Source organism: Manis javanica, chromosome 7 (assembly GCF_040802235.1).
Source record: "Manis javanica isolate MJ-LG chromosome 7, MJ_LKY, whole genome shotgun sequence".
In the NCBI taxonomy this organism is placed as follows: domain Eukaryota; kingdom Metazoa; phylum Chordata; class Mammalia; order Pholidota; family Manidae; genus Manis; species Manis javanica.
This window is the reverse complement of record NC_133162.1, coordinates 44,159,917-44,174,628: the sequence shown is the minus strand read 5'-3', so window position 1 is coordinate 44,174,628 and position 14,712 is coordinate 44,159,917. Positions and strand designations below refer to the sequence as shown.

Here is a 14,712-nt window from a genome sequence, read left to right as displayed (position 1 = left end):
AGCCCCCACGGCCGTGGTCCTGTGCGCCTCCGCTGACTGCAGGCCCAGCCAGGGAGCCTGCCTTTGGGCAGGAGTCTCCTCCTGTTTGCAGGCAGCCGGTTTTTTCCTCAGTGTTATCCCTGAGATATTCATTTGAGTGCCATTACTGATCTCACCCCCCCCCAAAAAAAATCACAGCAAGAACTGTCCCACTAAAGAATGGATTTCAGTGGTGAAGACCCCTGTTCTGTTTACCATGTTCTATTCTACAAACAGTCGGCTGACATACCACTCTCAGGGGTGCCCTTCTTCAGGCCTAAGTGCCCGCCTCCTTCAGCTGCTGACCTCATTCTTGAATCCCAGCTTCTCCTCTTAATACATGGTGTGCCTCAGTTTCCCCATCTGCAAAATGAGAGTGATCATATTATGGCTGTGGTGTGCATTTAATGAATTACTGCAGGGAACACCCTTAGAGTAATCCCTGGCCTGAAGTAAGTGCTCACAAAATCAGATTATTATTTTTTCTGGTCTTTTCACCCAGGGATCCCCAGCCCCAGCTCCCCTGCTCAGCCCATGTAACTCTCCTGTACCTTCTTCACTGCTCCAGATGCCTCCCTCCTGATCTCTCTCCTTCTTGAAGCTGGGAGGGAAGAGGGTGCAGAAGAAAACCGACAAGAGACCCCAGGCTTTTCAGCCAGAAGCTGGGAAGTAACATGAGGCTCCTGGACATTCATTCACATATTCATTCAGATATCAGTGGGGGCCTGCTGTCTGCCAGGTGCTTTGCTGGAAGCTGGTGCAAAATGGAATAAGACATATCCCTGTCCTCCTGGGGTTCCATGCAAGGCACCCCACTTCTAAGTACCCATTTTTGTATTGGGTTGGGAACTGTGGGTGCTAAACAGGCAAGCCCTGAAATCTCAATAGCTTAACACAGTAAAAATTCCAACTCACACAGCAGTCCCATATGAGTTCAGCAGACAGCCTTCCCCCTGGTGATTCTGGGACACTTCCGTACCATGGCTCCAAGGTCATGCAGAAGAGAAAAGTGCATAGAGTATCTCATAAGAAGATGGTTATGGAACCAGGCCTGAAGACGACATATGTCACATCTGCCCATATCTCATTGGCCAGAACCAGGCAATGGTCCTGCCTAGATGCAAGGAAGGCTGGGGAATGTAGTCTCTAGTCTGACAACTACTTTCTAGCACTCATTCAAGCCTGTAAAGGGAAAAGGACAATGGCCATCCTCACCACCAGTGGTCAGGGGCTCAGCAGGGCATTAAGCCTTCCTGTTGTTCATGCCTCCCTGGAAAAGTCTGCCTTCGATCTTTCTCTCGTCCCCTTTCCCTGGAAGCTGGGGGAGCAGATGGCTGGTGCTGATGTGTACAAAGACAGAATGCATCCAGAGCCATCCTGAGCCTCTCACTCCCTCTCTGACAAAACAGGGGCCTTCCTCCCTGCTCTCAGGAGCATCTGCCCACAGTGGCCAACATTCCCAGTGGGCTCCAAGGAATATCATTAATTAACAAGTTCTCAGCACTGTTCTAAGAGCTCTGACCAGCGTCATCCCATCTGACCTTCCCTGCTCTGTGAGGCAGGTACTAGCATTATCCTTATTTTCCAGGTGAGGAGACTGAGGTGCAGGAGAGAGAAAGGAGCTTGACTAGGGACCCACAGAACCTGAACTTCAGAGTTCAAACTTTAAATGCTACATTATATAAAGCCATGGTAGAGCCACATACTGCCACCCAGTATAGTGACAAGGTACACTGACCTTTCAGCACCTGCCCTGCCTTCCCACCCAGGGACCCCATCTCCACCCTGGGGCTTTTAATAATGACATGGACATTTTCTTGCTGCTTTAACATGGCTCCTTCAGATCCAAAGGTGTAAGCATTTTCCTCTGAGCTCCTCAGTCAAATTAGCCAGGCCTGCTCCACAAAGGTGGCCTTAATTGAATCTAATTTCCCAGACAGGAGGAGCCATCTATCATGCCGACAAGTTCATGTTTAAAACTTTTTAGAGATTAATTTCTTCCTCGCCCTGCCAATTACTCGACACCACCCCAGCAAGGAGTGTGACTCAGCGGGCAGACCTTTGCCAGTCCTTCATTCCTGGCCTTAGCACCTCGGCTGCCCTGCCCCCGACCCCCAGCCCCTTTCTCAGCCCTGCACAGGCTGGAGGACAAGCCAGCATTGCAAGGAGGGAAACGTGAGGCCATCTGGCTCAGCTCCCTTGTTTTATGGTAGAATAAACCAAGCACAGAGAAGTTAAGTAGCTTGCCCCAGGTCACATAGCTCAGGCAATGGGATAAAAGGATGGAGACCACACGGTCCCTGCCCTTGAAGAACTCTTACAATCCAATGGAAGGAAATTAGCATCCTCAGAGTGTTGGGAGCCTCACCAATAATTATTTACTCCTCACAACAGCTTAGATCCAAAGGCATGCTAATCTCCATTTTACAGGTGAGAAAACTCAGGCTCAAAGAAATGAAGTAACTTTCCTAAGGACAAGCATCTGGAAAGGGCCAGAATCTAATTCATCTTACTGTCCTCAAAGCATAGGCTCTTTCCCACAGCCCATGTGAGAGGGTAAATGGCCTTCATAATGTGATGAAGCCAGCTTGTCTGGCTCACACCCATTCCCGAAAGTCAATTATTTGCATCTCTTCCCAACTCCATGTTCAATGACATTAAGCTGGTAGCTTGAAATGGGCCCAAGTGGGAATATTAATATAATATATTCCATTTATATAATATAATACCATGGCCCACCCAAATGCCCCCAGACTCTAACCCCTCATCAGTATAGATGCTTCCTCAACTGAAAATGCCCTTTTTTTCTTTTGGGGAGCTGGTTGTCAAACATTTACCAGCACACCACTACCACAGTGACTTCCAAATTATTCCAGATTATACACACACAAAAAGCCAAAAGTGGGCTGACAAAAATTATGGACTGTTTTAAATGTTTATGTTTATCGAATAACTTGCTTATACACTAAAACAATTCAAGGCAATACAATTATATCACTCACAAGGTAATTAGGGAAAGTTTTTTACAACTATTCTCAGTGTACTATATATGAACTGCCCAGTAATGAGTCACAAGCTGGAGCATTTGTGAAACACCTGGTGTGTTTCAGTCCTACTGCTGTATTTTTGCAACTTTAAGAATCAGTAGTGCCAGGCACTGTTCTAAGCTTTCCATGATGTTTACTAAATCCCACAACAGCCCTGTGAGGTAGGTCCTATTATTGTTCCCTTCTGACCAGATCTGGAAACTGAGGCACAGAGGATTTAAGTATTGCGTTCCAAGTAATAAAGCCAGTAAAGTCATGTTAGAAGTCTAAAACATAGGTCCTTTGTGACAGAGCCTGCAGCCAGCGGCTATCCTGCCCCCAGCCCCTAACCCCTCATTGGCCTAGAGGCTGCGTCAACTGAAAATACCTTTTCGTCAGGGGGTTATATTGCCCAGCTCTGGGGTTCCAGTTCCCAAGGCCTGGTGCTGTCCCCTCTCCCTCTGTGAGCACCACGTCACCACCCCCAGCACGTGCACACACACACACACATGCGCACACACACGCTGCTGGATCCTTTGATCACATAAAAATCTCTCCTCCCCCCACCCTTCCCTTCCTTCCCAGGTCTCTCCCGGGCCCACCCAAATGCTCTCTCACTCACCATCTCTCCTGCAGGTGAAATTACCACCACGTCCTTGCTTGACCGTGAGACAAAGTCTGAATACATCCTCATTGTGCGCGCTGTGGATGGGGGCGTGGGCCACAACCAGAAAACTGGCATTGCCACCGTGAGTGCCCACCCCTTCCGTGCCCCCAGCTCCCCGCTCACCAGCCAGGCCACTGCTCCCCAGCTCATCTTCAGGCCGCACTTGCGTCCTGAGGGCAGCGAGGCCTGTGGGAGCGGAATGAGGGCAGCAGTGCCAAGTCACCATCAACCGAGGCCAGCCCTGCGGCCACCACAGCTGTGTGGAGGAAAGGCACCCCCCCGGGACATGGGGGCACTCGGGAGGAGCTGTTTTCTCCCCTGCCCTCAAAAGATCAACTGGATGGGGAGCAGAAGGCGTGAGCCCCAGAGGGCCCTCCCTGTGGGCTCCTGTAGGAGCAGGTGTTCCTGCCAGGAAGAGTGGCTCAGGACAGGAAGCAAGCCCCTGGGAGGTCCCTGGGGGCTTGTCACCACCCATGCCCACTCTTGTGGTGCTGAGACACGATGCCTAAGTATTCCCATCATGAGCAAGTGGGACCCCCGGAGGCCCAGAACTCCCACCCAAGGCCTTGTCAGCCCACCGAGGGCCTCAGAGAGTAGGAAGCCAGAGGAAAGACACTTGAGGGTCCTGCCTGAGCTCCAGGCTGTAGAAGAGAGCAGGGACCACGAGAAACAAAAGACCTCCAGTGGGAAAGGAAGCAGGACGGCTTAGGACAGGTGGCTCCGCCCCCTCCCCTCCCTGACCCTCATCCCCTCGCTCGGGCTGTCCCCTGGGAGCCTTCTCCTGACCTCCCCACGGCCCTCACCTGCCCGCAGCAGCTGCCCTGTTCTTGCCCAGCTGGAGGTCTGGGCTCCCTATGGCTTGATCAGGGACTTGGCAGAAGAATCCCCAGCACCCTATTCAGTCATGGGAGGCTCCTACTAATAGGATTCAGAGCCCTGTAAATAATTTACCTGGGTGACAGGTGAGCAGAGAAATTACTTGGCTTGTAGCCGAGGCTGACTGGGAAGTTCAAGAGAGTCGGCCAGGTCCCTGACTCCAAACCTCCCCATCAGTCACCTCCGGCCAAGAGTAGGGGTAAGTGGAGAAGTCCCAGGTCACAGGAAGGATTCAGGGGTCACCTCATCCATTCCTCTGCATCCTCATGGGACAGCATCTAAACCCTCTCTTCCTAAAGTGACCTGGCTTCCCCCGGTGCTTAGAGCCCAGGCCCGGCCCTGAAGCCCCTGAAGTGATAGAGCCAGTGGAACTAATACCAAGATGCCCCATAGGCATCTGAGTGTGTCCCCCCTGTGGGCCCTGCCCTTGTGCAGCTTGGCTGGTTGCATCCCACAATGCCCCTTGTGGCTTCACAGGTGAACATCACCCTCCTGGACATCAACGACAACCACCCCACCTGGAAGGATGCTCCCTACTACATCAACCTGGTGGAGATGACCCCTCCAGACTCTGACGTGACCACAGTAAGTGGTGGGACAGCAGAAATGCCAGGCTACCCTTCTGAGAGGTGTCTGCCATTTTCACATGGGCCCTATGGTCCTACCCATGTGGGGCTGATAGACTTAATGTTTCCATCTGGGCTAGCTCCTGGAGCAGAGTTCCAGAAGCTCTCTTGCATGGTGAGAGCAGTCAGAGGTAGGAGGGAAGCCCTCACCCAGTCCTCAGGGACTTTGTCAGAGGGAACTGCAGGCAGCCCAAGGGACAGTGCCAAGGCCGCAAGAGTTAGCTCAGCCCTGACACCCCAGGACCCTGGCCACCCCCTCAGGAGAGCCCCCACCTACCCCTGGCAAGGTGCACATCCCTCCTTCAAATGGTGCACGCTTCAGCCCTGCCCCCAGCACCTTTCCTCCATCTCTTCTGTCACTGCAGTCATGAGCCTGGGTCAGCTCCCTGCAGGCTGGCCCCAGGGCTACCCCAGGAAGGGGTGTGAAGTTCAGCCAGGGACTTTCTGGCATGGAATATTCCAGGTCTGGCTGGCCCCTGTGCATGCCGAGTGCTGCATGCAGGATGCACACCGGCTTGGGCGGGGAGTGGAGGGGATGTGGCGAAAGCCTCAGCTGTCCAGAATGGAAGCCAGCATCCTGGGGAAACTGAAGAAAGCCAGGGTAGAGCACCCCGCTTGATGTGCTCTGCTCTGGGGTTCACATCTGTGAGGCTTTCTCCTCCACTCACCCTTGTATCCCATTCAGCCTCATGTGGGGAGGCTTATTACCACTGTTCAACCCCATGGCCACCCAGCCAGCCCTGTGATGGACATGAACCTGACAGCTTATGGTAACCGTAGGCACTGAGTGCCTGGCATGTGCCAGGTGCTGCTCTCAGGGCTTTGCATGAATTCTCTCTCATCCTCATAATAGTTTCATGTGGCATATGGACTCCTTGCTCCTGTTATACTGTGGAGAAAACTGGGGCTTAGCATTTGAGCAAATTATCCAGGGTCCCATAGCTAGTAAGAGGCTGTGCCAGGATACACACCAGGCCATCTGACCTTGAAACCACCTGGCCCAGCCCTCTTCCTCCACCAGCTCAGTGCGCCCTGACTGGCATGGGATGGAAGAAGGGGTGGTCACTTCCCATCCAGCTCTCCAGGAAGGCCGCCCCACGCTGAGCTCAAGCACCCTTGGGTCAGTATGCCTAGCCTCCCCACCCCAACCCTCATCCGCCGCCAGTAGTGACAAGGGCCACTTGGGTCTAGACAGGAGAAGAGTCTAGAACTTAGAAGAAAGGACGAAGAGAATGGGGCTTGGCCATCGCACTTATCCTGTCCTACTTTCCACATGTTCAAGATCTGAATGGCTCTTAACTGGTGAGCGGACCCCTCTCCCAGATTCCAGTAGGGCAGGGGTGAAGATCTTTAATCTGTGGTTTTTCAAGGTCCCAGGTCGGAGGATTCCTTGCAGCCCAGGGCCAGGTTTGAACCACTGCCCTAGGCCATGTCCACTGCTCTCTCCAGGGCTCTGGAGCTGACAGGTGCTCTCTGCTGCCACCCAGTGGGCATTTGGGCTCCAGCCCAGGACAGCTCCAGCCACGGATCCCAAGAGGGCCAGATCAACTCTTACCCTTGCTTTATGATTCTGGGAAATTCCTCCCAGAAGGAATTGAGGGGAAAGTAAGGGAGGTGTCCTTGGGAGAAAGCGGCTGCATGGGACACTACCCAGGGTTACCGTTATTGGAGAGCCCACTTGCCAAAGAGTAGGTCTGCTGAGCTAGGACTGTGGGCATTTTCCGGACCTGGTCCCCGGTGACCTTCTCTGGGTCTCCAGCCTTCCTCACACCCGTCGGAGCCAGGGGCCTGCTGCCCAGAGCCTGCTCACTCTCCAGGGAACCTCAGTAAACCTTCACGGAGCCCCTACTGTGTGCCAGAACTGGTGCTTGGCAGCCGGGGAGCGACAGCACTCCCTCTGCCTTCCGGGAGCTCCGTGTCACTCCTCTGCTCCGGTAGCTGGGTCCCGTCTCACCGTCTCACCGTGTGTGAAAGCCGAGAGTCCTTACCAGACCCGCAGGGTCTGCACCCCCCAACACACACCCCCGCTCCCTCTGGGGAGAGGGATGCATGGGCCCACCCGTGTACAGAGCGGACGGGGCCACTCCTCCCCAGCACCGGCAGCCACAGCGTTGGGGCACTCAAGCTTTTCTGTGATGCCTGGTAGTGTTTGGGACCTGAAAAAAATATGTAAGGACTCAGAAGTTCAAAAAAAGGGGGCAAAGTCATAATTAAAATTTGTTATATTACACATCTGCCAAATATATTATGACAACTTTAGTAATTATGACACTTCGTGTTTGTAAAAACTTCATCGCATCGAGGGCAAATTGTAAGTTCGATTTTCTAGAATTCTTGAGAATTTTCTAGAATTGTCTAGAATTTCCAGTTATGTGTGATGATTGCCAGGAAACCAGAAATCAAGAAGCCCGTGCATTAAATCGAGTTTGTCTTGGCAAAATGATTTCCAAAGGAATAGTCATAAAAATTCTTTTCAATTTTTTAGCCACAAACTGTGTGTAAGGATATATATGTAGGTACATTTTAATACCTTTGAGGGCACTCCCTGGGCTCTCCTAGTTCCTGACATGGTCATGGGTGAAGTAGGGGCTGTGGCTGAGAAGTGAGGAAAGGGGCTCTGGGGGAGGGAACGGCTGACCCAGAGGTAGCATCAAGGAGGTGGTATTTGAACAGGGGCCGGCCCACCTCCTGACCCATCTCCTGCCACCCTTCCACACTCAGTCCCCCACCCCCACCCCACAGCCTGGCCTTTCAGTTTCCTGAAGCCAGTAAACCCTTTCCCACTTCGGAGGCTCTGCATAAGTTCTTCCCTCCCCCAGAGTGCTCTGCTCCTCACCCCTGCTCTTTCCATGACCAGCTCAGTCTCCTCCCTCATTCCAGCTTTAAATGCCACCTCCTCAGAGAGGCCCGCCCGACTGCCCTGCCTAAAGTAGCTCTGTCCCCTCTCCATATTTTGTTTCTTACAGAGCCGGAACCACAATCTGTTTTCTTGTTTTAGGTTGCTTGCTTATTTAGAGGCAGTATAGCTTAGCCATTACATGGGTGGCCTCTGATTCCCAAATGTCTAGGCTCTTATCCCAGCCACACCTCCTATCAGCTGTGTGAGCTTGGGCAAGTTACTTAAACTCTCTGTGCTTTAACCGCCTCATCTAGAAAATGGGGAAAGTTAGAGCCCCTACTTGACAGAGGTATGGTTCATACTTAATGAACCAAAATATACAAAGTACACTGCCTCCAATGAGTGGTCAGTAAACGATAGCTGTTGTCACCATCACCTGTCTCCCCTGCTGGAATCACTCCTGTCGTGTGCATGGTTGAATCCCAGAGCTTAGCACAGTGCCAAGTATATTGTAAGTTTTCAAAATATTTGCAAATGAAAGTTGTTGAAGGTCTTGTTCACCTTTCTCTCTATCTTACCTGGCTGCCCAGCTCTGCTAGGTTCGGTTGGGTCTTCCTTACCAGACAGAGACTAAGGAGTATGACCCAAGACACTCCCAAGTGCCCCTCTAGAGGGGGCACCGACTGTGGCCCTTAGAGTCTGAGGCATGGGGCCACCCCAGTGATTCTTCATAGCTTGTGTGCAGATGGGTGTGTGCCTGCACTCGAGGTTGGCCGGGTGTGTGTGTGTGCATGCATGTGGCCGATGGTGCCCCTCACACAGGCATGAGCTTGCAGAGCAGCCATTCTCTGCGAGTGGGATTCTGGCCCAGCCCTCCTTCCTAGCTCCTGCATCCTCCTTCAAGGACCTGGCTGATGGGCATTGATTTAGAGCCTTTCAAAGCCCTCCAGCAAAATAAAAGAGGGGGGAGAGGGAGAGAATTATTCCGTCAGGCCAGGAGAAAAATGACGAGCGTGAAATGGGAAATAAATGTGGGGAAAGTGGTGAGATTTTCCACAAGTGCCCAGGGGGAGCCTGAGGAGGGGTCCCAGCTGGCCACCCTCTCCTGGGGCCTCACCCCACCCCAGGACCAGACCTGGGCCAAGAGGCCAGACATTGGTGCCCCTCCCCAAGGAGGAGCTCACGGAAGCAGCCACCCCCCACCCTTGGGCACTCGGGAGAGAGAAGAGGAGCACCTCCCGTGTAAAATCCATCTCAGCGCCATCAGCAGCAGGCTGCTGGCCTGGAACAGGTCATGGAACTGCTCTGCACCTCGGTGTCCTCATCCAGAACAATGGGGGTAGAAGCCCTCCCGCCACTCCCCTCCAGCTAACTGTGGAGTGTAGCAGGAAGCAAGAGTCGCTGGTCTCCTTATCCATCAATGGGATGGCTGCCTGGCTGAAAGCCTGCCTGGAGCACTTAAGAGCAGCGTCTCCTGCTGTCAGTACAGGTCGATCAGGCCCCCATTATCAAGGCCTGGAAACTGAGGCAACACGTGTGCCACACAGTGCAGGTCCCTCGGGCCTAAAGGATGGGCCCTCCCACTCCTTGGTCAGCAAGACTGCCAAGGGAAAGGGTGGGCTGGGCAGTCTGGGGCGCAGTAGGGCTTCCTCCCACCTCTCTGAAGCAGAAAAGCACCTGCAATGGATCAGGATTCAGCGCCAGCACCGGCCTCTCTCCCTGGGCACCCCAGGGCCCAGAGGCAGATGAGAGCCCTCAGCCAGGACAGCCCATCTGTCTGTTCTGGTCTGGTGGCCCCAGAGACACCTCTGGCTGGGGATTAAGCCAGAGGAGGGACAGATTTTGCTGCCAAAGCACAAAAGGCTCCACATCAAGTAAGATGAAGGAGCTGACAAGGCCAGGCTGTCATCAGTGAGTGTCCTAGAGTTAAGAATGACTCTGTCCTGATGTGGCCCCAGGGACTGCAGTCATCCCCCCCCCCATTGATCTTGTTCACCTGTAGTGCTGCAGTGGCCCCTGCAGCACAGGGGTGGGGCCGGGGTGGTGAGCTGAAGCGTTGGTACCACTGCTGTCCTGGGACCCTAGGAGCCTTCTGGACTGAGACCTGGGTGTGCCCCAAGGCTGGTGCTATGTGACCTTGAGACTGACCCATGCCTTTCCGGGTCCTGCTTCCCCCTGGTGGGGAGGTAGATGGCGAGAGATGTTCCTTACTGAGCAGGGTACTGGTGGGCACAGGGACCTGGAAGAGAATGGCCATGGGGTTTTGCCTGGGGTTAGGATAGTACTTGGCCAGGGTGGGGGCGTTACAAGTGGGGGACCAAGGGGGCCAAGACCCTGGAAAGTTAGAGGGGTCAGAGTGCAGGGCCCCTGTCCAAAGACCTGCCCCCTTCTCAGGGAAGGCACTCCTGCCCCTGGGGGACCCAGACCCCTCTGGCTCCAGCCCCCCTGCCTCCATGACTGCCGCAACTTGCTGGGACCCACCTTCCAAACTGGGTGGCTTGTCCATGGCTCCCTTCCCATACCCCGTCACCCCTGGTGTTACAGAGGCTTAATTCTTTTCAAGTGGTCTCACAATCAAAAGCTCCAAAGGAAGGAGGAGGTTTGCTGAGGAGGAACCCAGTTCTCAAAATCTAGGGTTTCAAATTCTTCCAAAAACTCAGCTGAGGGTTCAGATTCCCCAGCCTCCACCCCGAAGGATTCCATGAGCATGGTCCTAAGGGGGACCCCGCCCTCCCGGGACCCGCCCTCCCAAAAGCCTGTGAACATACACCCCACATGTCTGAAAGGAACACCACCAAGATGTGTCAGCAGCGTTGCTCTGGAAGAGCCAGGAGCCCTCAGAAGCCTTGCTGAGCCTCATCTATAAAATGGGCATTCTTATAGGCATCCACCCCATCTGGCATTTACAACAGATTGAGAGCCTCCTGTACACTGGTGAGTGCTAGGTCATTGCCAGACTGGAAGGCCAAGGCTTCAATGGGGGAAGGGTCTTGCCTAAGGCCAAAACCAAGGGGATGAAGAAGCCAAAAAGCCAAAGACTTCCACTGCTGATTGATCTTGTGAATCTCCTGCTGCCCAGCCCCCATTAGACCTGGCTGCTGGAGCCAGGAGTGGGGCCCACCTGCTGGGCCAAGCCTGGATGTTTCTGCTTCCAAGTATGGGGGTGCCCGGGACTGATATGTGAGCTCAACTGGGCAGGCAGCCTGGGGCACAGAGACGCCCTCCCTGGGCTGGGCTCAGTGGAGGGGTCGGTTCCTCCTGGGCAGGTGGTGGCTGTGGACCCAGACCTGGGGGAGAACGGCACCCTGGTGTACAGCATCCAGCCTCCCAACAAGTTCTACAGCCTGAACAGCACCACAGGCAAGATCCGCACCACCCACGTCATGCTGGACCGGGAGAACCCCGACCCCCTCGAGGCGGAGCTGATGCGCAAGATCATCGTCTCTGTCACCGATTGTATGTGCCCCCACACCCCTGGCAGCCCACAAGCCTGGGCTGTGCGCCTTGACACTAAGGGGCCTAGGGACCTCCCCAGTGACTTGTCCCCCAGAGGTCCTGAGGCCCACTCAGGAGGACTGTGTCTTGATCACAAGAAAGGAGTAACATCTCAGGGCAGAGGGGTCCAGGGGTTGTGAGTCCCAGGCTGCTCCCTGGGAGGCCACTGGGATGGAGGGTCACTGACCCTGCCCCCTCTCCCTTCTTATCTTTCTCCCTGACCCTTTTTCTCCTGCATCCCTCTCTCCCTCTCCTCACCCCTCTCTCCCTGGCCCCCAGGTGGCAGGCCCCCTCTGAGAGCCACCAGCAGTGCCACAGTGTTTGTGAACCTGCTGGACCTCAACGATAATGACCCCACCTTTCAGAACCTGCCTTTCGTGGCCGAGGTGCTTGAGGGCACCCCTGCAGGGGTCTCTGTCTACCAGGTAAGTTTCCCTTTCCAGGCCTGAGGCGTCACCTCTACCCAGCCAACGCATGGGCAGTGGGTGCCATGTGTGCCTGGCCTCATGCTGAGCACTGTATGGCAGCAGGACAGGGGATGGCAGCCGAGACTACCAGACAGGGTGCAATCACACCAGGCTTGCAGAGCCAGTGCTCTGAGAGATGGTAATGAAAAGCTTCCTGGAGGAGGAGGGGCTTAAAGGACTGGTGGATTTGGAGAGGTGGAGGGAAAGCAGCACAGAAAATGACAGAATTCTGGGAAGGCAAGTAGAGTTTCTCAGGGTCGGCTTATGGAGGCCTGGTCCAAGAGCTCAGCCCTCCAAGCCTGTAGGTGGTTCTGGAACATAAAGGTTAATGAGTGTGGCTCAGGCATCCTGTCCCCTTGGGCAGCCTCTCTCCCACGCCCTCCTATAAACCCAAAGGCAGCTCCAGACAATGCATGAGACCCTCCCCACTCTGCAGGAGACCTAAAGAGACTTGCCCAAGAGTCTGTGGCCACGAAGGAGAAAGGCCTGATCTTGAACCCAGCCCCTCTGCCTCCTGTTCCACTACCCTTCTGGTCAGAGCGGCCTTCAGAGTGCTGGTTCAGGGGAGGTGATGCCCATTCAGAAACAGTGGAAGACGCTTGTGGTTAAGAGCATGTACTCTGAAGTACAACCAACGTGGGTGTGGATCCCAACCCCACCACCGGTGTGCTGTGTGACAAACTTAACCTCTCTGAGACTCAGTTTTCTCACCTGTGAAATGGGAACCATAATAGTACCTTCCAAGCTGTGCTGTGGGGCTTCAATTGTAAAGCAACCTGGCACTTGGACTGCAGGAGCTACATAGTAGCTGATGTGCTTACTGTATCTATATAAAGGGCTTTTACCTGAGAGACGGTGGGATCTGGTGGCGAAGGCTTAGCCTGATCCATTTGAAAAAGACAGGATGGCAGAGTGGGTAACCTTGGCGATACCCTGCAGGCCCACTGTACCTCAGTTTCTGCATCTGCAAAAGCAGGTGAATAGTGTGTCCTTTGCTGGGTTCCAGGGAGCATTCAGTCTCTACAGCAGAACATTCTCCCTAAACGCCCAGCAGAGGGCGCTGCAATCCTGGGACCAGCTGCCCGTCCGGGGAAGTGCGAGGAGTCCCCAGACAGGCCTAGGAGTCTGAGGGGAGAGCACATGAGCCCCCAGACCCAGTTCTTCAGGGGCTCACAGTGGAGGAAAGAGTCCCACCAGCACAATTTTGGGTTCACAGGGGAGAAGACAGTTGAAGTTGCTGGGAGTGTTTATCTTGGAAACTTGTCTTCAGGCACAGGAAGAGGGTTCTGACTTGAGAGTGTGATTCCCCTGGGCCCTCTGTGACCTCAGCCAATAATGATTTCTGCTGGATGTGTAGAACTTTCTCCAGGAATTAGAGCTGTCTGCAGATACATTAGACATAGCAAAGCACCCATCCTGGGAAGCATTGAAGCTGAGTCTGGACATTCTCTTGTCTACCTTGTTGGATGTGAATTAGACAAGTGACCTGGACATTGGTTTCCATTCCTAAGAGTCCTGGCTTAATCCAAAGCTCTTACTTAAATTATTACTGCACTTTTTTTCTCAAAGACTGTGAACCTTCCATGAAACTTTCAGCATGGCAGGGTCTTGAGTCAGGATCTCTCTCACTAGCACTGGAGGTGCAAATAGAATGGTGTGAGGATTTGGGAGAGGTTTGTCTACACACGACCCCAAATGACTTGTTTAAATAATCAAATCCTCAAGTGACTTTAAAAAGGTGGTCCTTGATATCATCTTATGTTTGTTGTTATTGTCTTACAAATCAAAACAAAGCAGGGGTGGGAGTCCTACGACTGAGCTGTCTGTGTGGTTGAGCTCCCCGTGACGGAAGGGCTCTTTGAGCTGTAACAACTGTTTCAAGCCAGCATCCAGGGAAGACAGTTGAATGCTGTCAGGATAGAGTGTTGCAGCCGGAGAACTCTGGGAGGGCTTGCTAACGAGAAGGGCAGGGTTTTGAAGGGGGAAGGCTGTGGTGACTTGGACTCTTCTAAAAAATACCTTTTCCACACCATCCCTGATCCCATTTAGTATATCTGGACCCTTTCAGCTCTGATAGGCTGCCTAACCCCTTAGCATCTGAGAGGGTTCCTGGGGACAGTGGCCAGCCTGAGGCTCCAAGGGAAGCAGGTGTGTCTGCCTGGAGCCAAGCGTGCGTTGGTACGGAGGAAGGGGGGACTTCTCAAGGGGAAAGTGTCGGTCCTCATGTTCCCACCCCCCTTGTGGCCCCTACACTCCCTCAGGTGGTGGCCATCGACCTGGACGAAGGTCTGAATGGGCTAATGGCCTACCGCATGCAGGTGGGCATGCCCCGCGTGGACTTCCTCATCAACAGCAGCAGTGGGGTGGTCATCACCACTGCCGAGCTGGACCGCGAGCGCATTGCCGAGTACCAGCTGCGGGTGGTGGCCAATGACGCAGGCACACCTACCAAGAGCTCCACCAGCACACTCACCATCCGAGGTGAGAGGGGCAGGATGCCCCCTGCTGTGCACTGAGTGACATGGGTACAGGCCCTGGGCAGTGCTGGGCAGGGTGGGGAGCCTAAAAATACCACTGCCCTGTGTCCACCATCCATGTGGGCACAGGCTGCCTTGCTAGTGGAGAGCTCTTCTCAACTAGAGCCACTCAACATTGCAGAGCCTTCCCGGTCTCCATCAAGTCAAAAAATGCCAGCAGA

General features: G+C 53.9%; 1 protein-coding gene and 1 long non-coding RNA gene across 4 annotated transcripts in view; one reads left to right on the top strand and one right to left on the bottom strand.

The window, feature by feature from the left end:
- Positions 1 to 14,712, top strand: part of LOC140850399 (cadherin-23-like) — a 298,275-nt gene that overhangs the window by 276,901 nt on the left and 6,662 nt on the right. The window contains exons 20-24 of the mRNA XM_073240888.1: positions 3,681 to 3,793; positions 5,065 to 5,172; positions 11,319 to 11,508; positions 11,827 to 11,972; positions 14,276 to 14,495. Coding sequence (XP_073096989.1) covers positions 3,681 to 3,793; positions 5,065 to 5,172; positions 11,319 to 11,508; positions 11,827 to 11,972; positions 14,276 to 14,495 — 777 coding nt within the window. The remainder of the gene's footprint in view (positions 1 to 3,680; positions 3,794 to 5,064; positions 5,173 to 11,318; positions 11,509 to 11,826; positions 11,973 to 14,275; positions 14,496 to 14,712) is intronic.
- Positions 5 to 3,792, bottom strand: LOC108406266 (uncharacterized). 3 transcript variants are annotated; one of them, XR_001855414.3, is made up of 5 exons: positions 3,667 to 3,792; positions 934 to 1,002; positions 570 to 772; positions 269 to 381; positions 5 to 119 (listed from the first exon to the last, which is right to left on the bottom strand). It is a non-coding gene; the product is annotated as an uncharacterized lncRNA (long non-coding RNA). The 3 variants fall into 3 exon arrangements; XR_005056116.2 differs by lacking the exon at positions 570 to 772; XR_012133188.1 differs by lacking the exon at positions 3,667 to 3,792 and having other exon boundaries at positions 934 to 1,062.